The sequence below is a fragment of the Pyrus communis genome, chromosome 11 (genome assembly GCF_041283825.1).
Source record: "Pyrus communis isolate YQ-2024b chromosome 11, ASM4128382v1, whole genome shotgun sequence".
Taxonomy (NCBI): domain Eukaryota; kingdom Viridiplantae; phylum Streptophyta; class Magnoliopsida; order Rosales; family Rosaceae; genus Pyrus; species Pyrus communis.
The window spans coordinates 21,208,310-21,229,942 of NC_142575.1; the positions used below are offsets into that span (position 1 = coordinate 21,208,310).

General features: G+C 42.9%; 2 protein-coding genes, 1 long non-coding RNA gene and 1 pseudogene across 3 annotated transcripts; 2 read left to right on the forward strand and 2 right to left on the reverse strand.

The window, feature by feature from the left end:
- Nucleotides 1–392: 392 nt before the first annotated feature.
- On the reverse strand, nt 393–797 carry LOC137742955 (uncharacterized). The gene has a single exon (XM_068482888.1). The coding sequence runs from the start codon at nt 795–797 to the stop codon at nt 393–395; it is 405 nt and encodes a 134-aa protein (XP_068338989.1).
- A 3,823-nt stretch (nt 798–4,620) lies between these two features.
- Nucleotides 4,621–16,353, reverse strand: LOC137743299 (RNA-binding protein Y14). Its single transcript, XM_068483164.2, has 4 exons — nt 15,970–16,353; nt 14,159–14,295; nt 5,204–5,352; nt 4,621–5,072 (listed from the first exon to the last, which is right to left on the reverse strand). Exons 1-4 carry the CDS (start codon nt 16,244–16,246, stop codon nt 5,027–5,029), a joined length of 609 nt encoding a protein of 202 aa, XP_068339265.1. The 5' UTR covers nt 16,247–16,353; the 3' UTR covers nt 4,621–5,026.
- On the forward strand, nt 5,827–13,987 carry LOC148693081 (uncharacterized). The gene is made up of 2 exons (XR_015953627.1): nt 5,827–6,946; nt 13,840–13,987. It is a non-coding gene; the product is annotated as an uncharacterized LOC148693081 (long non-coding RNA).
- Nucleotides 16,354–18,987: 2,634 nt separating the features above from the next.
- On the forward strand, nt 18,988–20,356 carry LOC137742954 (putative carboxylesterase 18 pseudogene; annotated as a pseudogene).
- The last annotated feature ends 1,277 nt before the right edge of the window (nt 20,357–21,633 follow it).

The following is a 21,633-nucleotide window of genomic DNA, read 5'->3' on the forward strand; positions in this document are numbered from 1 at the left end:
TTTTTGGTGGGATTCGTCATTTGTAGCAGGTGCAAACATGTCTTTGGTTTCCTTAAGGGCGCTATTTACTTGGCGTGCAGTGCCTTCATACTCGGGGGTTTCCCACACAATGTGGCCATGCCCCCAACCCGTTATAACCAGTAAACGATATGGCCGTCGGGAAGCATGACCTTGGAGCATTGAGGTAAAGTGTAGGCAAGGATATTAGTCTTTGGCTGTATGTGTTTTCCTCTTTCCACTGTGGCTATGAATTCTCGGTCACTGAGATCTCGAACTTCTTCCCAATAGGGTAAAGGTACCCCTAAGACCTGTGATATCCCACTTCTGGCATTTGAGAAATCATTATAGAACTTGGCATCAGAATAGTGAACTTCGTCTAGGTTGAATGGCATCTAGTTTCCTGGGATGTGAATAGGCCTCAGACCAATCCTTCCCTTAACGCACTGGTGGTAGGTGGAGACCTCGAGTCTGTGCTTGTTTATCCATGGCTTTCCGAGCAGAGCGTGGTAAGTCACGTTGATGTCCATCACATAAAACTTAGTAAACGATCTGATAGGGCCAATCTTCAAGTCGATCTCAATGGATCTAATAGTTTTCTTACTACTGTTCCCAAACCCATTAATAGAGATTTGAGACCCTACCACTTTTGACGTTGGGACGCCTGCTGCAATGAGCACTACCAATGGCAAAATGTTGACGGATGACCCAGTTTCAACCAAAGCTCGCCTGATGAAGATGTCATTAATCTGCTCTTCCAAGTACACTGGCCTTCGATGGTCAGGGATAGCCACTTCCATATCTTCGTCAGTGAAGATAATGGCGTTGTTCTCAAGGAAAGCCTTATGCTGCTAGGTAGTATAGCATTGAGGGTCATAGTCCTTGGAAACATGCATGAGAGCTTCAGCAGCAGCAATCCTTGCTTCCGGGCCATATTCGAGCTGGTAGAAGAGAGATTTGAACTTCGGGTTTTCCTAAAGGACCTGCGTTGTAGTGGGCCCTTGCCTTTAGGAAAGGTAATGCTCAACTGCGTCGGCTTACATGTTGGGAAAGCTGTACAAAGTCACAGCCGTCATTTCTTGGTTGAACAGTTTCTCCTCCGAGGTTTCCTCATTGTATTCTTCAAGCATATTGATGGTGAAGGTCTCGTCACTTAGGCTTGGGGTAAAATCCATGAGATTTGCATCCTCATCTCCCCATCCCTCAACTTGAGGCCATGGAGTATTATAGCTCTGCGGTTTGGAGTATTTGCATTAGTAAGCTTTCTCCATATGCCCGAAAGGTTCCTAAATGGCTTCCGATGGCTTGGTGTAGTTGTTCCACAGATGGTAGTCATCGTCATCTCTAGAGCATGTAATGGCAGCTGCTACCTCATTCCCTTAATGTTCCGGTAGAGGGTCAATGTCTATGGCTTGCGTCTTACATGGCAGCTCTAGTATCCCTTTGAGGTTTTTGCATGAAGAATTTTTCGCAAAGTTTTACATACAGTAGAGGGATGTCCCACATGCTAATGGTAGTGACAATACCTGCAATCCTTTCTATCTTCCCTAGAAGGGTTTTGTACGGCTGGAGCAGCTTGATGGCCCGATCTGCGAGCATGGTATCAAGGATGGCTTGGAATTCCTCATCGTTGTACGCTAGTGGAGGATATGTTTCCCTATCGCTCTCATTTTCCTTTTTTTTTGTGGGTTGTAGTTGGATTTGTCATCCACGGCTAGGGTATAATAAGCTTCATTTTTGTCAAATTTTTAGGATCTCCTTGTGAAAGGCTTGACTGACAAGCTGGTCTTCTTCACTGCTTCTAAGAGCCTCGAGAATTGGCTGATACCAATGTTCTCCAAGTACACCATTTAGTCAGCTACAATGTTGCTGATGCAAATCTCCACAAGAACTTCCTCATTCTTCTCGTCATAGCAGTCAAGGGTGAGGCCTTGGAAACATTTAGCAAAAGTCACCATATCTTCCTTGTGCTTTTGCTGCGTGTTGTTAAGCTGAGTCGTTGTGACTTTTTCTTCATGCTAGATGTATTTTTTATAAAACTTGTCTACCAACTCTTACCAGGTCCTGATGAAACCTGGTGTAAGGGTGATGTACCAAGTATAGGCATGATCAGTTAGGCTTTTTTAGAACTCCTTGAGACGGAGGTTGCTGTCGTCGGCATGAAGACCCAAAGCGTCTATGAAACGGATTATATGTTCCTTATGGCTACCCTTCCTCCCATTAAAGAAAACAAGGTTGAGAGTCTAGTATCCCTTAAGATACGGCATATGGAGAATGCTGGTTGAATATAGTGGCTTAGGAACATATTTCCAGTCCTCCGAACTCCTGTGCAGCTCTTTTTCAAGCATGGCTATGATGTCTTCCTGAGTGACAAAGGATGGTGTTTTCTCAGGACCCTTGCCAGCAGCAACAGCTGACTCATCTTGAGAAGAATTTTTCCTAGGCATGCAGTCCTTGTCACTAGCTTTCTCGCTTGGCTTTGAGATTGAGTTTTTCAACTCCTTCACAGACGTAGCAATTCCTTTTTGGGCTTCATCGAAGGCATGAATGGCTGCAATAATGTCAAGCATGTCATATTCGTCTAGGTTTTCCTGGCTTTCCTGGCGTTGGCCTTCACATTGAGACTTGCCGAGTCGGGAAATAGCCTCACCTACGTCTGAGGCGTTGCCATTCCTGGTAGCATGTCTTTTGGATCTTGGAGCCATTGAATCAAGATTGCGACCTATCCCATGCAGAGTCGCCAATTTATGTTGGAGGACTTTTAGGTCGAAGTGGACTTAGGCTTTGAGAACGTTCTTTTGTCTCCCTTGGTACGAATTTGTAACAAGCCCCGGGATCTCTCGAAAGAGTTAGCTTGTCTTAAGAAATACCCCGGTAACATCAATGACTCAAAGATAGCATGACTGATCAAGATAATGACTTGCTTAAGTGAAGCGTGGTGTGGAAGCTATAAGATTATCAGTTTACATGAGAGAGAAAGGATTGCATGGCTGCATGGCATTCTTTGCTAGATGATTTGGGCTTTCCTGAGGTGATAATAAGGCTTTTCATGGTTGAGATGCTTAATGGAAAGCTATGGAAATTACTAAGGTTGCACGGATGATGATGCTTGAGGCATGAAGTATGCTTCTAGGCTAATTGGAACTTTCTGAACTTATTTCCTGGGTGGTTCTCTCTCACTGCGTTTCTCCTTTCTCTTTCTCTATTACTCTACATGTTCCTCCAATCCCCTCTAATGGCTTTTCTCCCTCGTTTTGTAGATGGAGGGTTCTTTTCTAGGCTTAAATGGAATCTCCCTTTGTAGCTTGGTCTTCCCCTCCTTTCTCTTTAGCCCTCTTATTATTCCTATTTTGGTGTAAGATAGTTGCACTGTTGAGAACTACAATTTGTTTCTTTCTGAGACACGGCTTTCCTAGGGCGGCCTTCCATAGGCACAACTTCTGATAGCGTGCCTCATGGCTTTCGTTCGTTGGTTGTCTGTGTAGGCTAGGAAGGGAAGGTCAGCATTAAATGCCTGACTTACTAGGCTTAACATGCATTTAATACAAGAATCTAGTTCAGTCCTAACTAAGGGAGTTGGCTTGTTAGAGAAATGAGTAAACTAGGCTAATTCTTTCTCAATAATGCCTGCGTGAGATACAAAGGGTATGGGCTTGGATCTTTGGGCCCCTAAGCAACCCAAAGTCTTCCATGACCCCGATTCCACGTAAGCCCGATAACCTTTTGTAACCATCCACTTCACGATCCACTTGACGAACCCTGAATACGTGACTTGGGCTTAAGCATGGATAGTGACTAAGGAAGTAGGCATGAGCATGGCGTGAATGTCCGGCTTAATCATCATGGCATGGCACGTTGGTAAATATATTCCTCGTTGATTCCGTGCCTTGGCATGTGTTTGGGCTTGAATGTAGGCTTTGCATGACAATTGGGCCTTGAGACTTGGTCGAATTGGTATGTGACATTTTTGGGCCCCAACATAAGCGAAGAGGAATACCACCAAAATGTAGTATTGAGTGGCAAAAGCTCTCAACGGTTCCATGAGATTATTTGATGTTTGGAGATTAATTATTGTATGAGCTCTCACTTCTAAGCGAAGAGGAATACCACCAAACCGTAGTACTTAATGACAAAAGCTCTCAACAATTCCATGAGATTTTTTGATGTTTGGAGATTAATAATGTATGAGCTGAAAGAATGTTCAACATAGGGTTATGGCCTTGGTTCAGTTCACATGCGACTCTTTTAAGAGGCAAAAGCTTCTACTCGTGGTCGGGATAAGGGATATGCACTCCCAACATAGATCCTCCTCCACTTCCATGACTCTGACTGACTCCTACAAGAATTTCCTCAAGTGCATTTACCTACTTCCAACTCCATCCTTCAGGGAATACCGTGGATGCTCTCTCTCGAACCAAATACTCCTACAAGAATTTCCTCAATTACATTTACCTCCTTCCAATTCCATCCTTCAGGGAATACCGTGGATGCTCTCTCTCGAACCAAATCAAGATGGCCGAGCTAAAGTATCACTACTATATTGATCTTCCACCCATGAACCTCAACACGACATTTAGCTACGACCGCCGGATTTGGTGGCTGCTCCTAATTGCAGCAATGATGTTTGATTCAACCCGACTAGACGGACGTTATCATATATATTCATCACTGCATAAAAAATGTAACGTTCTACCGATATACAAGTTTCGGTAGAAAAAGAAACAAGAAACAAAAAACTTGATAGATGAAAGAAGGTTAAACTACACTGAAGTTACAAAATTCACGGTCTTAGCAAGCAGCTTCAAAGTCGAATAAAAAGTAAATCACACCAAAGAAACATCCACATGTTAACAAACACAAATCTCTGAACCGGGAAATCATCACTTGAAACCACGGTAGGAAAGAAGTGGGGGTCATAAAACAGGTGAATTGTACACACCACCTCGAAGCTCCAATAACTAGAGGTTTTAAATATCCTACCCCCTGTATGAAATCAGTGTCCCCTCATGATATAAATGCGCACGCCACATTAGTATCTCCTCCTAGGACTCCTTGAGCGACGTTCTCTTAGTGGTCTGCAAAAAATGAAAATGTTAACACAAGATGTTTGAAGAAACACATGCCTGAAAGTTAGTTGTAAAGGTATTGAGCATTATTATAAAGGTCCCTATACGAAAATTTCACAAGCTTTGGAGTAAAGTAAAACCTTGAGTTCTTCCTGGATCCATCAAGGAAGGATCCATTGCTGAAGGCCCAATCAACAGTTAAAACTTGTGTAAGTAATGTCTCTCCATTCATTTTGTCGATCGCAGTTTTTGCCTCTTTAAAACTTTCATATTCAATCAGTGCATATCCCTGATACAAAAAATAATTCACATTTACGTCACTAAAGAACTATTATTTAACTTCTGAATAAGAAACCGGTCAAAACACCGTCCAGAAGCCTTCTAATCATCCATATTGTCTTATGAATTTAATGGCGCATCACCAAAAACAAAAGCAAGAAATAAGTCCATTAGAATGTCAAATAGCATTTTTGCCATCCTATATTATTGCATAAATACAATACTTATTTTTCTAAAATAGGACAACAAAGACTACACTTCATAAGGAACTTTAGACTTGAGCAATATACTGATTTGGTGGTTCAAAAGCTTAATGCGAGATGCAAAAATACTGTGGCTCAAGAAAGATGACTGCTAAGCATTTTGATACAAAAAATCCATATTATTGCTTTTACTAGAACAATATTATCACAGATGTACATATGCATTTAACATCCTTGCAAGCAGTTTCAGCACTTTAATATTTCCATTCCATAATAGATCATTTTTTTTTTATTGGGTCCACTAGGATGTAAGAACTCCCAGTTCAGTTGCTTACCAAAATAACAGAAGGTCCATTCTAAGCAACAGTTTTTATTCAAAATTTAAGTTGGACGGCCATTAGGCCAGCAATGCTTTATGGCACGGAATGTTGAGCGGTGAAGCATCAACACATACATAAAATGAGTGTAGCAAAGATGAGAATGCTTCATTGAATGTGTGGGCACATGAGAAAGGATAAGATTACGAATGAGGATATCCAAGGTAAAGTAGGAGTAGCCGAAATTGAAGGAAAGATCAGAGAAAATTGGTTATGGTGGTTTGGACAAGTGAAACAAAGGCCTATAGATATTCCGGTTAAAAGATGTGATTACAAGACAGAAGTTTAGGGCCGAAGGAATAGAGGAAGACCTAAGACTTTGGAAGAGACTCTTAAGAAAAGACTTGGATTACTTGGATCTAACGGAAGACGTGACACAGAACTGTGTACAATGGAGTTCTAGGATTCATACAGCCAACCCCACTCAGTGGGATAAGGCTTTATTGTTGTTGTAGGCAAAAACCAACAGCCTCACGCCCTACTTCAACTTTGTACCATCAAAGCACCTGATTAATGTAACAAAAGGTACTGATCTCACAGGGAAATAAGACCACCATTTCAGATTTGGAGCCTTAAGGTTCCAGTTAAAATAAATAAATAAGAAGATTTGCCAGGTAATACAGGGAATACAAAGTTTCCAGTAATCATTATAAGCCTAAAAAGATTATGTAGTCCAGACTTGGGTTAAAATACTGGCCAATATACCAAGTAAAGAGAGTAAGAACAGGATAATCAAGGTTCAGAAGTGATCTACGTAGGTGAGGTGGTTTCTAGAGTATGTTCTAGGAACCACGTAACAATGATAAAATGAATTGGCCACGAGAGACTCCAAAATGCGGGCTACTGTTACGAAATAGAAAAGGCAACTTTCTGATTTCCTCTTTACCGTTTTCTTATTTGAGAAGAGCATGCACGTTTCTGAATTCCCTTTTTAAGCAGTCAGAATAGGTCAAAAGCCATTTGGCCTTCACTTCTTAGAGTTAAAAAACCATCTTAACATCTGGCGTTCACTTCCTTATGCACTGTCACATCCCGCATTCCCTCGCAGTGATATTGTCCGCTTTGGCATTCTCGACCGTGGTGGAACCCGGCGCACCGGTCCGACCCCACAACGAGCTACCGCACGGTTTTGTTCTTGTGGACCACAGTCCACAAAAGGCCTCACTGGGTATCAGAGTACGCAGCTGATATTGTCCGCTTTAACTATCTCCCGCTGTAGTGGAACCCGGCGCACCGGTCCGACCCTACAAGGGAGCTTCGTCTCACGGGTTTGTCTTCCTCTGGACTATGTCACAGCAGGAAGGGCCTCACTGGAAGGTACATGTGGGCATGGACATATAAGGTCCAGGCTCAACCCTCAAGTCGTCGATGTGGGATCTTACAATCCACCCCCCTTAGGGAGCCCGACGTTCTCGTCGGTACACCGCGCGAGCCTGAGTCTGGCTCTGATACCAAATTGTCACACCCCGCCTTCCCTCGCAGTGATATTGTCCGCTTTGGCATTCTCGACCGTGGTGGAATCCGGCGCACCGGTCCGACCCCACAACGAGCTACCGCACGGTTTTGTTCTTGTGGACCGCAGTCCACAAAAGGCCTCACTGAAAGGTACATGTGGGCATGGACATATAAGGCCCAGGCTCAACCCTCAAGTCGTCGATGTGGGATCTTACAATCCACCCCCCTTAGGGAGCCCGACGTCCTCGTCGGCACACCGCGCGAGCCTGAGTCTGGCTCTGATACCAAATTGTCATATCCCGCCTTCCCTCGTAGTGATATTGTCCGCTTTGGCATTCTTGATCGTGGTGGAACCCGGCGCACAGGTACGACCCCACAACGAGCTACCGCACGGTTTTGTTCTTGTGGACTGCAGTCCACAAAAGGCCTCACTGAAAGGTACATGTGGGCATGGACATATAAGGCCCAGGCTCAACCCTCAAGTCGTCGATGTGGGATCTTACAATCCACCCCCCTTAGGGAGCCCGACATCCTCGTCAGCACATCGCGCGAGCCTGAGTCTGGCTCTGATACCAAATTGTCACATCCCGCCTTCCCTCGCAGTGATATTGTCCCGGGGCATAGGGAACAACATCACCCTGATAGTGATAGGCACCACCTCTACTTGCTTGACCATAATTACTCGGACCTTGTATCTGTTGAATAGGTACAGGTGGTGGCATAAAGGTCTGCTGCGGCTTCTGCTGCTGACCCTGGGGACAATTCACAGCTCTATGTCCTACCTGCCCACACGTGAAACAACCACCGCTGCTATGCCTGCACTCGCCGAAATGTCGGTTATTACATCTACGGCAAAATGGGACTCGGCTTCGGCCACCATCACCTTGTCTCTGGCCTCGAGCGCCTCCATAAAACCTACCTCCTCGTCCCTGTCCAGAGGTACTGAAACCACCACTAGACGAACTCGAACTAGTACCACCCCTCTTGAAGTTCTGAGTCTGGCGAGGCCCAAGCGACATTTGACTTTTTCCTTTGTCATCTTTCTTTTCATCACTGTCACTCGACATATTCTCTGAGTCCTCAATCCTCAATAGTATCTCGTAAAAATCCTGGTAGGACTCACAGTGAGTAGTAGTCGCCATAGAACGCCATCTCTTCCTAGTGCCTAAGCGGAAACGACGAAGCATCTCCGCCGGATTACCAGCGACGTCAGGATAGTAACGAGACAGATCAGTGAACTTACGATAATACTCGTTAGCCGTCATCTTTCGCTGTTTCAACTCGGTGAATTCCTGTTTCTTACGATCAATGTACTCAGGGGGCACAAACCTCCTCTGAAACACATCCTTGAAAACATTCCAATCAGTCCTCTGAGCTGGCGTCAACCTACGAAGCTCCTGCTCCCACCAGGCTGCAGACTCCATCTCCAGAAACCATGAGGTTGTCTCGACCCACCTCTCCATAGGAAGGTTCCCCTGATTGTGCAACACACTCTCTTTCTCTCCCGGGATTCCCTCACTCTCTGTCTCTTCTCTGTCTTTGTCTCTCTCTCTCTCTCCCCGAGTTCTTCCTCTTCTTTCTTCAACATACGGACAACACACACATATACTCAAACCTTCACAAATCAAGAAACCAATTACACCATTGAACTCGTGAGGTTGTGAGGAGCATGTTCGACATCTTACTTTGGTGTTGAAGAGGTTGAGGGAACACCAATTGTATGCTAAGTTTAACAAGTGCCAGTTCTGGTTAGATCAAGTTGCGTTTTTGGGGCACATCATTTCTGCTCAAGGTATTCTGGTTGACCCTCAGAAGGTTGCAGCTGTGGAGAGTTGGGAGCAACCACGAACCATCACCGAAGTGAGAAGTTTCCTTGGTTTGGCAGGGTATTATCGGAGATTCGTTAAGGATTTTTCGGTGATTACTTTGCCATTAACGAGGTTAACAAGGAAAAATGTTAAATTTGAGTGGGATGATAAGTGTGAGCAGAGTTTCCAGCAGTTGAAGCATTGTCTCACTCATGCACCTGTTTTGGCACTCCCGGACGATAGTGGTGATTTCGAGGTTTATAGTGATGCTTCCTTGAATGGTCTGGGATGTGTATTGATGCAGCATGGTAGGGTGATTGCTTATGCTTCGCGGCAGTTGAAACCCCATGAGATGAATTACCCTACACATGATTTGGAGTTGGCTGCTATCATCTTTGCGTTGAAGTTGTGGAGACATTATCTTTACGGAGAGAAGTGTAGGATCTTCACAGATCACAAAAGTCTTCAGTATCTCTTTACTCAGAAGGAACTTAATCTTCGTCAACGAAGGCGCAGAGCGATGGTTGGTACACATACAAAAGACTTTCCGTGTGTTGCACAATCAGGGGAACCTTCCTATGGAGAGGTGGGTCGAGACAACCTCATGGTTTCTGGAGATGGAGTCTGCAGCCTGGTGGGAGCAGGAGCTTCGTAGGTTGACGCCAGCTCAGAGGACTGATTGGAATGTTTTCAAGGATGTGTTTCAGAGGAGGTTTGTGCCCCCTGAGTACATTGATCGTAAGAAACAGGAATTCACCGAGTTGAAACAGCGAAAGATGACGGCTAACGAGTATTATCGTAAGTTCACTGATCTGTCTCGTTACTATCCTGACGTCGCTGGTAATCCGGCGGAGATGCTTCGTCGTTTCCGCTTAGGCACTAGGAAGAGATGGCGTTCTATGGCGACTACTACTCACTGTGAGTCCTACCAGGATTTTTACGAGATACTATTGAGGATTGAGGACTCAGAGAATATGTCGAGTGACAGTGATGAAAAGAAAGATGACAAAGGAAAAAGTCAAATGTCGCTTGGGCCTCGCCAGACTCAGAACTTCAAGAGGGGTGGTACTAGTTCGAGTTCGTCTAGTGGTGGTTTCAGTACCTCTGGACAGGGACGAGGAGGTAGGTTTTATGGAGGCGCTCGAGGCCAGAGACAAGGTGATGGTGGCCGAAGCCGAGTCCCATTTTGTCGTAGATGTAATAACCGACATTTCGGCGAGTGCAGGCATAGCAGCGGTGGTTGTTTCACGTGTGGGCAGGTAGGACATAGAGCTGTGAATTGTCCCCAGGGTCAGCAGCAGAAGCCGCAGCAGACCTTTATGCCACCACCTGTACCTATTCAACAGATACAAGGTCCGAGTAATTATGGTCAAACAAGTAGAGGTGGTGCCTATCACTATCAGGGTGATGCTGTTCCCTATGCCCCAGGACAATATCACTGCGAGGGAAGGCGAGATGTGACAATTTGGTATCAGAGTCAGACTCAGGCTCGCGCGGTGTGCCGACGAGGACGTCGGGCTCCCTAAGGGGGGTGGATTGTAAGATCCCACATCGACGACTTGAGGGTTGAGCCTGGGCCTTATATGTCCATGCCCACATGTACCTTTCAGTGAGGCCTTTTGTGGACTGCGGTCCACAAGAACAAAACCGTGCGGTAGCTCGTTGTGGGGTCGGACCGGTGCGCCGGGTTCCACCACGGTCGAGAATGCCAAAGCGGATAATATCACTGCGAGGGAAGGCGGGATGTGACAATTTGGTATCAGAGCCAGACTCAGGCTCGCGCGGTGTGCAGACGAGGACGTCGGGCTCCCTAAGGGGGGTGGATTGTAAGATCCCACATCGACGACTTGAGGATTGAGCCTGGGCCTTATATGTCCATGCCCACATGTACCTTTCAGTGAGGCCTTTTGTGGACTGCGGTCCACAAGAACAAAACCGTGCGGTAGCTCGTTGTGGGGTCGGACCGGTGCGTCGGGTTCCACCACGGTCGAGAATGCCAAAGCGGACAATATCACTGCAAGGGAAGGCGGGATGTGACAGTTTGGTATCAGAGCCTAGGTTTGGCAGTCCTGTGTCTTTGTGAGTATTCTAATAGTTGGTGTCTTCTGTCAGAATTATGCCGCCTCGTCGGGAACCACGGTCGAGAATGCCAAAGCGGACAATATCACTACGAGGGAAGGCGGGATGTGACAATTATTGTAAGATCCCACATCGACGACTTGAGGGTTGAGCCTGGGCCTTATATGTCCATGTCCACATGTACCTTTCAGTGAGGCCTTTTGTGGATTGCGGTCCACAAGAACAAAACCGTGCGGTAGCTCGTTGTGGGGTCGGACCGGTGCGCCGGGTTCCACCACGGTCGAGAATGCCAAAGCGGACAATATCACTGCGAGGGAAGGCGGGATGTGACAATTTGGTATAATAGCCAGACTCAGGCTCGCGCGGTGTGCCGACGAGGACGTCGGGCTCCCTAAGGGGGGTGGATTGTAAGATCCCACATCGACGACTTGAGGGTTGAGCCTGGGCCTTATATGTCCATGCCCACATGTACCTTTCAGTGAGGCCTTTTGTGGACTGCGGTCCACAAGAACAAAACCGAGCGGTAGCTCGTTGTGGGGTCGGACCGGTGCGCCGGGTTCCACCACGGTCGAGAATGCCAAAGCGGACAATATCACTGCGAGGGAAGGCGGGATGTGACAATTTGGTATCAGAGCCAGGTTCAGGCTCGCGCGGTGTGCCGACGAGGACGTCGGGCTCCCTAAGAGGGGTGGATTGTAAGATCGCACATCGACGACTTGAGGGTTGAGCCTGGACCTTATATGTCCATGCCCACATGTACCTTCCAGTGAGGCCCTTCCTGCTGTGACATAGTCCAGAGGAAGACAAACCCGTGAGACGAAGCTCCCCTGTAGGGTCGGACCGGTGCGCCGGGTTCCACTACAGCGGGAGATAGTTAAAGCGGACAATATCAGCTGCGTACTCTGATACCCAGTGAGGCCTTTTGTGGACTGTGGTCCACAAGAACAAAACCGTGCGGTAGCTCGTTGTGGGGTCGGACCGGTGCGCCGGGTTCCACCACGGTCGAGAATGCCAAAGCGGACAATATCACTGCGAGGGAAGGCGGGATGTGACAATTTGGTATCAGAGCCAGACTCAGGCTCGCACGGTGTGCCGACGAGGACGTCGGGCTCTCTAAGGGGGGTGGATTGTAAGATCCCACATCGACGACTTGAGGGTTGAGCCTGGGCCTTATATGTCCATGCCCACATGTACCTTTCAGTGAGGCCTTTTGTGGACTGCGGTCCACAAGAACAAAACCGAGCGGTAGCTCGTTGTGGGGTCGGACCGGTGCGCCGGGTTCCACCACGGTCGAGAATGCCAGGGAGGACAATATCAGCAGGGTGAGATTGCCACTAGTAGTGCAGGGTCTTCGAGACAGATGGGTCAGTCCAGTCAGGGGCGTGGAGCTCAAGGTCGTGGTGTTCAAGCGAGCAGAGGTCGCGGCGGACGACAGCAGGGTCAGGGGCGTATTCACAATATTTCCCTGCAGGATGCTCAGAACAACCCGGATCTAATTATGGGTACGTTAAACATTCTTGGTTATTTTGTTAGAGTCTTAATTGATTGTGGAGCTACACATTCCGTTATTTCTCATACATTTGCTCAAGTAACGTAACCTCGCCCCACACCTCTAGGGTACGATTTAGAGTTCGCTATGCCTAGAGGGGAGAGATGTGTTGTAGATTGTATGTACCCAGGATGTCCAGTGATAGTAGAGGGTGTTGTTATGCCCGCTGATCTTATCCCGTTAGATATTGTCGATTTTGATGTGCTTTTGGGCACGGATTGGTTGCATTTTTATCGTGCCAACATTGATTGTTACGGGAAAGTAGTTACGTTTCACCGTCCTGGACTACCTGAGGTTACCTTTGTGGGTGAGCAGAGTGGGGTGAGACACGGTGTTATTTCGGCTTTGCGAGCGAAGAAGTTGTTGTCTAAAGGTTGTCAGGGGTATCTAGCTCATGTGGTGTTAGATGAGACCGTTCCTAGCAGAATTGAGGATGTGAGAGTGGTCAGACACTTCCCTGATGTTTTTCCTGAGGATTTACCTGGTTTACCCCCAGATCGAGACGTGGATTTCACTATTGAGTTACTTCCAGGTACTAATCCTATTTCATTAACTCCTTATCGTATGGCTCCCGCTGAGTTAAGGGAATTGAAAGTTCAGTTACAGGAATTAGTGGATAAGGGGTTCATTCAGCCTAGTACTTCGCCTTGGGGCGCTCCAGTGTTGTTTGTGAAAAAGAAAGATGGGACTTTGAGGCTGTGTATCGACTACAGGCAATTAAATCGGGTGACGATTAAAAACCGTTATCCATTGCCTCGTATCGACGATTTGTTTAATCAGCTGAGAGGTGCTTGTGTATTTTCTAAGATAGACTTGAGGTCTGGGTACTATCAGCTGAAGATTAGTAGGGATGATGTTCCTAAGACGGCGTTCAGGACTCGTTACGGTCATTACGAGTTTCTGGTTATGCCATTTGGGTTGACGAATGCACCAGCAGCTTTTATGGATTTAATGAACCGGGTGTTTCAGCCTTACTTGGATAGATTTGTTATTGTCTTCATTGACGATATTCTGGTGTATTCTAAGTCCAATCATTTAATTAAAATGACTGGTAGTCCAACAGATTGTATTTTTTCTAAAATTCAATTCAAAATCTTCATGGTCTTCTGAAAATTCTGGTCACTTCTGCTGATTTTCGATTGATTAATATCCTAGAGTAAAAACATTTCCATCCTTGACTAGAAAATATCAAACAATTTCATCCATAACATTATTTTGTTCTATTCAGGTATTCTCCATATTCCACAACTGATCAATAAGTTTTTACAACAGTTTTTTCATTTTCCAATAATTTTAAAAAATGCACATCAAAATTTCATGTATTGTAATGGAAGTTCAATCATACCTTCACAAACCCAGTGCGGCGATCAAGATTTAAATGCAAATTCTTTATCTCCCCAAATTCACCAAATGCATCTTGTAGGTGGTCCTCTTGGGCCTCCTCATGTACCCCAGTGACCAGAATAATCCATCCCTCAACGGCTGTAGACATTTTCAAAATGAAAGGAAGAAACTGTCAGGGGATGCAAAGATAAACTATATGTAAGTAGGAAACATAATGTCCTTCCTATATGGCTACAAAAATATACAAAACTTTCTAATTTGAAAGAAAAGGTTCTGTGTAAACTGCACAAGAATATCATTCTTGACTGACCAGAATCAAAACAATCGGGATTTATTCTAAATAATTCAACTATTGAGGCCTGAGCATAACTGAAAGAAGCAATGGAAGGCAATAATAAGCAAATTAATAAAGTTCCTTCGTAGTTGAGATAAAGAATGAATTCTTGACTTGGTACACATTCAAGCAGCTTCTTTCAGTAGTTGAAATTATGAGCCACCAACCCAAAATATATGATATTAGCCACTAGAGGTCAAATGAAACAGATTAAAATTAAAGCTTAACGTTTAAATTTGAACTAGTAGAAAAATTGCAAAGAGGTAGAAAAGATAATGAACAGAACATGAGGCTATATACACACCTATAAGAAAAATAAAAAATAAAAGAAAACATGACTTCCAAATAACTAGGACCCTGTTATTGGTACAGAATACTGAAGCAGATGCTAGAGCTAGACTGCACATATGGTAGGCTATGCTTAACTAAAGAAGCCTAGCCCCATAGAAGTTCATATTAAGTCTCTAGAAAAGCAGTTCAAGATTGCCGGTAACAGAGAAAATAAAATTTAACCCCTCAGTGCAACCAAAAAGATCCTATGTTGCCAAAAAAGAAGGAAAGAACATGTAGTTTAAAAGTCATAAGCTTTCAAATGAAAACAAAATGGAAAATTGAATGACTTTTCTGCACCTTGGAGAAGGAGCTTCCCATATTCTTTGTATTATTTCTTTTTCATGAAAAACCTCTAGAAGAAAAAAAGATTTAAAATAATCTCACGCTCATCTCGTTCTTGCCAAAACATTGACCTTGCTGCCTGTTGTTGAACACTAAGTAGGGGGTACTATGAGATAAAACCATCTCCAAAATTCATGACCCATTAAAACAGCACTCTCATCCATTGCATAAAAAGCAGTTGAATACTGTGACACATGAAAAAAAGCAACCACGTGTTGTATAGATACATATGTGAATAACTGAAGTATATTCACACAAAATAATCTCTCAAGATATCTGAAGTTCAAACTCAAAAACAGAAATCCAAAGTTCAAACTCAAGAATGGAAATCCAAATTCCACTTTCAAGGGCAGAAATTTCCAAGAACTTAATTATATCTTATCACAAAACACACACACTACCACCCCACCCCCTCCCCCCAAAAAAACAAATAAAAAAAATAAAAAAAATACCCACAGAGATAGACCTATTTTCCCCAATGAATCCGGACAAACAACAGGGAAGAATCCTCAAGAGCAGAAATTTCCAAGAACTTAATCCTTTTGCATTAAATCTAAATTACAAACAAAAGAATCCTACAAATCCAATCAAGAACCTTTTCTATCAGGTAAAACTCCAAGAATCCTCAAACCCTAGCTACCAGTCAATTTAAAAATTGAAACTTTCCCCAAAACATACAATCCAAGCTACCAATCGAATCAGGAACCTATTTCTATCAAATAAAACTCCCAAGAATCCTAAAGTAATAGCTACCAATCAATAGAGGGGAGCGAGAGGGGGAGCGCGAGAGAGAGAGAGCTTACATCGTTGGGGTTCGAGGCCGTCAGAAGAGTTGAGAGAGTCGAAGTCGGAGGCAGCGAGGCGGCTGTTACGGTCGGCATTGAGATCTTCACGGAATCCGCGACCTTTGGTCTTCTTAGGGACGGCGGACGCCGCTCCAACGCCGGTGATAGCGGACTTGAGCTTGGGGAGTGGGGCCCTGGGGGAGGCGGAGGGCTCGGCGTCGACGGCTCCGTCCTCGTCCATGAGGTCGTCATCTTCGGGCTCGAAGTCCACCGTTTCTACGTCTCCGCTCGCCATAGCTGATGCTCTCACAGTCACAGCTCTCGATGGTCCTAGTTTTAGATGAGGAAGGAAAAAGGGCGCAAGGGTTCGGGAATTGGGACGATTGGGATTTATGGGTTTCGGCTTTTGGGCCTTTGGAGGGTCGATAGCCGTCTTGTCCTTTTCTTTTGGATGTGTTACATTTTTTTTACTTCTTACGTGTATCTTGTTAATTTCTATCATTTCATCGTCTTCAATTCATTGGATCCAACAGTTGAAAATTAAAAGAGTGTGTGAGAACCTTTCCTTTTTGGGTTTTTTTCTGTTTTTTTTTTGGGGGGAGGTAAATAACCGGGTGGACTGCCCAAAAAACTAGCTATCCATATCATAAACAATTGAGTTCTAATCCAATCATGAGGATTTTCAAAATAATGGTATCCAATTGGCAATGTCATATGCCTTCATGTTCTTCTCCTAGTAAACATGTACTAACTCGCATTTTGCTATGCATGTCATAAGTTGTCTGCATTAATCAATGATGTTTGCAAAATGATGAAAGCTCGTATCGGTCATATTATTAATTAAATTAACCACAAGAGCCGAATCCATTTCCACGTGTAATCTTGAAATGCTTTGTCAACTCCAAGTTTCAGTCCAAAATAAAGCCCTAAAATTTCAGCATCAACCACCTGACCTTTTGCCCATAGTGACAGAGAACCGACCAAGCAATCACCGTTCTTGTCTCTAAAAACTCTTCTTGCACCTATAATTCCAGTGGCATTGATCTGAGAACCGTCCGCATTAAGCTTCACCCTCTCTGCAGTAGGTGGATCCCAAGCCAGAGACACACTTGCATCTCAGGAACATTAGAGCATACACACTTATAGGCATCATACCATTCATTTGCAACCTTAAAGATAACACCTTTGGGATATTGCGGCCTTGCGAAGTTGTCTTCAAAGAGTTGTTTATTCCTCCATTTCCATATATCTCAACAAGTAGAAATAAAAGCATTGCTCCACCCAATTTGTTCAGACCATACTAACTTGGATTTCAAATTAGCCAACAACCAAGCTGTAGCATCAAGATTAAAGGAGAGTCGTACCGGTCTAGGCATTCCCATCAATTCCTAATTACTCCTTGCTCTTGGGCAGTCTCGAAGAATAAAGGACGAGAGAAATTCAGCCAGATTTCTCTTGGCCCTTTACTCATTCGTTAAAAGTTCCTTTGGAAATTAACCACATAAAAATTTTAATTTTTGGTGGGCAAGTCAACTTCCATATAAAATACCACGGAGAAGCAGGCCATTCATCGCCTTCAAAAGGAGCTCATAAGCTGTTTTGACACTAAAAAGGCCATTAGCAATTTGTCCCCATATTTGTTTATCCATGCCAACACCCAAAACACCAGCTGGATGACTGGCTATTATTTGCACTAGCTCTTCTGGAAGCTCATTCCTCAATTTGCTCATGCCCCACTATCTATCTTTATGTCATCTGCAACACAAGAGTTCATAGGCAAATCATTAACATTACCAACTTTGTTGATTAACGGCTCCCCACTAAGAACCCATGGATCCACCCAAAACTTTGTGTTTAGTCCGTTCCTATCCTCCAAAGCATACCCGTTCTTAGTAATTCAATACCACGCAACACACTCTTCTATGTATAACAAGTGGCGTGCTTAGTTGCTAGAGTGGGGTTAATTTTTAATTATGTGTTATAGGTTATAAATTTCGAGGTTCCCATCTTAACGAAACTTGCCTACACATGTTAATAATTACTATTAAATTCAAAAATATGTAATATCACAAATAAAAATATAAAATAAGAAATTGTTATCTACACTCCAAAGTTCTCATTTTATACTCCAACACATTTTGCTCTCCAACCTTTCTACATTAAAAAAAATACACTTGTGAGGATTGCAAACTGAGATTTTTGGATTGCCAATGACAGTTCCCATTAAATAAATTAAAATATTTTTCAAGAGTTGTTTGTAACAATGTTTTATATTTTTAAATTTAGGCTAAAAATCTCGTCAATATGGACAATTTTTTGTGAAGCCACAATGTTTCAAGCTTCTCAAGCATGTTTACACCTTCTTGGCATACTTTTGATATTAGAGACTAGTTGTGCCTTTTTCCATTGTTGCATCTTGAAAATTGGCATGCTACATTACTAATATAGTTCTTTGTATCCATACAACTCTCATTAAAGATAACCAAGTAAAAAAAATTATATTCTTTTGGACTGACTACAATACTTACATGCAATTGTTTTTTTAAGGATATTTACACGTATTTAATACAATCACCATCTGCCAGTCAAATATAATTCGTGGTGATTGTATTAATACATGTAAGTATGGTGGCCAAATCCTATTTTTTTAAACTATACTTATTAAGTAATAACCTCTTTATAGTAATAAAATGGTTATGTCCTAACATTATGACAGTATAGAGGTTTTACTATAGTACCTTTGAGAATTTTTCCACTATTGGGAGCCTACTTTCACACAAATTTTTTAGCCTCTCACGTATCTCTCTTTTAGATTAAACAATGATGCGTAGGAGAAGAAAAATGATAGGTGTTTATCATTTCTCTTTTCATATTTCTTTTCCACAAAAGTCACGTCCATGATTGATCACATTGTATTTGGTCCAAGATCAATATAACTAGTTTTTGGAAGGAAAAAAGATTAAAAGCTTTTTGTGACATCTAAGCCATCGCCAAATGAGATGTTGAAACTGTTACATAAATATATAACAGTAACAAATGACGTACCATTTACTCCAACCGAGATGTCAAATCTGATATGAAAGAGAAGGCCAAGTTAACATGGATAAATAGATGTTAAATTTGAAGCTGCCTTCAAATATGATTTTTGCTATGTCCAAAGGCATTCTACTTGTCTTATACCTTAAATGCTAGCATATTTAAGTATTATTTTATTTCTACTAATTAATAAAATACTCATTGTCAACCAAAATCCTATCAAATTATCAGTTTCACCCTCTAATTAAGACAGAACATGAATAAGAAATATGGGGCAGAAATGTAATTTCATACAAACAAATTTTGCTTTTTTTTTTTTCAAAGTCTCACAAACATATAATCCTAACATATCTCTAATTTAAAAAAAAAAAAAAAAAAAAAAAAAAAAAAAAATCTCTCACACATTTTGTGTGTGCCCATATGCTAGTTATTTTTAAACCAACGACAACCCAATTTTTATTATTTTTGTTTTAATAAAAAACATAAATGAAACAATAAATTTGGCATATCGAATATAAGGAAAATATTGACAATATGTCAAATTGTCAAGTCAGCCATCAAATAGAAATTTGACGTTTTGAATTTGACATCTTCTTTGGAGATGCTCTAAATTTTGTAATTAAATTATATGAAAGTTGATGATTAGATTATTACTTAAATTTTAATTAACGTGATTATTTCTTATCGGTGACACATTATTTAGTTTGCAAATTTGGTCTACAAATTTAATCTGCTTGGTGTTACCTGTAGTCATCGACACCACTTGCCGCTCCAACGACACTATCAACCACCATCTTATCAGCCTCTTCGACTTTAAAGCCTCGCATTCAAACAAACCTGACAACTCTATCAAAACCTCCGACGTAATGGTGGACCCTTCCCCTAACCTCTGGTTCCGCCTCTACATCCCTACCACCACCGACGTTGCCGCCAAACTACCACTCGTTATCTAGTGGATTCGTGTTCTTTTCTGCCAACTCACAACCCTACAATAACCTCTGCAAATGCCTCGCCACCGAACTCCTCGCAGTAGTCACCTCAGTCAACGACTGCCATGCGCCAGAGCATCGGTATCCCTCCCAGTACGAAGACGGCTTTAACGTCCTCAAATTCATTGACACAACAAGAATTGAAGGCCTTGATCTTAACAAGGTTGACGTCACCCAGTGTTTCCTCCCCAGAGACAGCGTTGGCGACAACCTGGCCCACCACGTGGCAATCAAAGCGAGTAACCATGGGTTTTGCTTTCGCCAGATGAGGGTGATGGGACTAATAGCTACAACCATTTTTTGGCGGGAAAGAAAGGACCAACCATAAATTCAAATCTCGTGAATGGTTTTTGTTTATGCCACTTAGTACTACGATCTAATGGTATTCTTCTATACTAGTAATTGACAGACCATAAATTCAAATCTCGTGAATGGAGAGTCTAAAATTAATTTATTCCTACACCCCTAGTGTCAATTTACCCCTTAGACTATTTTTCTTGCTACTTTATCCCTAAAATGAGCATGAAATATCCAAGTTACTCTCCTAACGTTATATCTAGTAGGAAAAACTATTTGTGCGACCAAATTTTGCACGACAAAGCAAAATCCATCGCGCAATGATGTTTTGCGCAACGACAAGAGATCCATCGTTGTGCAAGAGTGTTTACACGACAAGAAAAATGTGTTCGTCGCGCAAACCCAGTAAGAAAACCTCGGGTGTTTTTTTTTTGGGTGAAAAATAAATGTGCGACAAAGTCTTTGTCGCGCAAAGATTCTTCAGTTTTTTGGGGCAGAGCATTTGACGCATGGGAAATAGAGGAACACTTGTGCGATGAAGGCTTAGTCACACAAGTTGTTGTCAGTTTTGATCTAGACAAGTTAGTGCATGCGAATAAGAGGAATTTAGACTGTATTTAGTGCGGGTCTTTGCGCGACAAAGCCTTTGTCGTGCAAAGGCCCTAGCCTTCCTATAAATATGTGCTTTTGCTTTCCTTATTCTTCACAATTCTGTTCGTGTTGGGATGGAGGATAAAAACAAGGATCAAAGCATGGCCACCGCCGACCCAAATGATTTGAGGCAGCATTTTGAGTTCGCATATGCGATTGTTGTAGCCATGGGGAATAATTGTCCTACTGCTAAGTGGCATTCTTGGAAAGATATGCTCGAGAATGCGAAGAAGGCGGTGATGGATGAATTATTAGTAAGTACATTGTTGATGGATAAATAATTACTTTTGTGAAATTTGTTGTTATATGTTAGAATTAATTATTTGCATATATGTGTAACAGTGTAAGTATACTCTTGATGATGATACAAACGAACGGTTGATGAAGTTGATGGAGGATGCGTTAAAGGGAGGTTACCATTGGTGGCGTTATGAAGTCCAGTGGAATGGAGGACCATCAAAATAATAGTTTTAAATTTATGTTTTGTATGACAATATTTAAATTTAAGGGTTTTTTTTTTTTTTTTTTTTTTATAAATTATGTATTTGGACTTAATTAGGTTTTAATTCCTATTTGGTTATTTAAATAATTGAATGGAATATAATATCAATTTATTTAAGGTATTAATTATTAATGTATTATGACACACCCCGAACCAGAAAGTCCACTTGGACTCCGGATCGAGTTGTGCTGGCCTACACCTAGAGGG